Below are 1599 nucleotides of genomic sequence, written 5' to 3'. Positions count from 1 at the left end.
AAGAGCAAGCTGCTGAGGATTTGAAAGAGAACAAGGCTCAAGAAGATACTAGGAGTGCACCAATACACACCCCTATGGAGATGAAGGAGCCTGAAGCATAACACCCCCCTGAACTTGCAAGAGGAGACCAAGGATGAGCAAATTGCTCAGTTCTTGGCAGTCTTCAAGAAGTTACAAGTTAATATTCCTTTTTCTGAGGTGTTGGAGAAGAAACCCCTCTATATGGCCTATCTGAAAAATGCAATTTTTGAGAAGGAGGCCCTGAGGGGAGATGAAACTATGGTGCTAACTAAGGAGTGCAGTGCATTAGTGTAAAAAAAAAAAAAGCTACCTCAGAAAATGCCAGATCCTAAAAGCTTCCTGATTCCCTGCACTATAGGGACCATTACATTTGAGAATGCATTATACAACCTTGAATCAAGCATAAATCTGATGCCTCTATCCGTGATAAAGAAGCTAGGGACCCAAGAGGTGCAGCCCACAAGGATATCACTGGAGATGGTAGACAAGTCCCTGAAGCGGGTATTTGGAATAGTGGAGAACGTCCCTGTAAAGGTTGAAGACTTTTACCTCCCTGTAAACTTCGTGATATTTAACACTGGAGAGGACAAGAATGACTCCATCATCCTAGAAAGGCCATTCATAGCTACTGCGAAGGCCTTGATTGATTCTGAGAGAGGAGAGTTGGTTCTGAGGTTATGGGAGGACCTTATAATGTTTAAGATGACCAACCCTCACTCTCTCTCAAATAAAGGAGGTACTACAATACAACACTTAGTGTTTCAACCTTCTCTCTTAGTGCAAAGACATACAGAACCCCCTGACATCAAACCTAAGTTTGGTGTTGGGCATTCACTACCAACTATTGAGGAAGGATGCACCAAGAAAAGAGTATCCAAAGGCTAGAGGAACAAGAAGATTCTCACTGAAGACTTATCACCTGGCATGAGAGTTGTCTTCACAAGAAGTCCAGTCATATCACACACTGTGAACCAGATCCTGTCTCTGGAGCATGTTGAACTTATTCATGAGAGCACAGGAAGGAAGTTCACCATGAGGGGTGAAGATCTAAGCCCCTATGAACCTCCGTAAAAGGAGCTGTTCGTCAAGCTAATGATGGTAAAGAAGTGCTTGTTGGGAGGCAACCTAACCATACGTATCATATAGTTTACTTTTATTTTATTTTATGCTATTTTAGTTTATTTGTGTTTGATTTCATATCATTTTATTTTCCATTGATTTTCATAGTTTCTCTCATTTTTTTAACGTTGGTGATCATGTGTAGCACTTAAAACAAAAACAGAAAAGCTGTAACACCTCGTTACCCTAAGCCTTACCTCTAGCCGTAAAGCAAAGAATAACAAAGTGCCACGACAGTGCTAAGGCTGATAATATATACTATATGTCCAAGAATTTATATAACTAGAAGCCCCCTCAAAGTCGCATAAAGCGAAATTACAATATGCGAAATGTTCGTACACGATACTAAACGTGTAGGTACGAACAAAACATGACATAACACATATAAAACCTTGTAGATAGCTCCAAAATAGACAAGGTAGTACTTAAATTAAACAAGACATATGACGACTGCACATC

General features: G+C 40.4%; 1 protein-coding gene across 1 annotated transcript; it reads left to right on the top strand.

Annotated features, from left to right (window-relative positions):
- The first annotated feature begins 339 nt into the window (after positions 1-339).
- On the top strand, positions 340-906 carry LOC148546609 (uncharacterized). Its single transcript, XM_088499263.1, has one exon. The coding sequence runs from the start codon at positions 340-342 to the stop codon at positions 904-906; it is 567 nt and encodes a 188-aa protein (XP_088355389.1).
- Positions 907-1599: the final 693 nt, after the last annotated feature.

Source organism: Arachis ipaensis, chromosome B9 (assembly GCF_059453495.1).
Source record: "Arachis ipaensis isolate K30076 ecotype BB chromosome B9, ASM5945349v1, whole genome shotgun sequence".
NCBI classification, from domain to species: domain Eukaryota; kingdom Viridiplantae; phylum Streptophyta; class Magnoliopsida; order Fabales; family Fabaceae; genus Arachis; species Arachis ipaensis.
The sequence above is the reverse complement of the archived record's forward strand: the minus strand, read 5'-3'. Positions and strand labels throughout refer to the sequence as shown.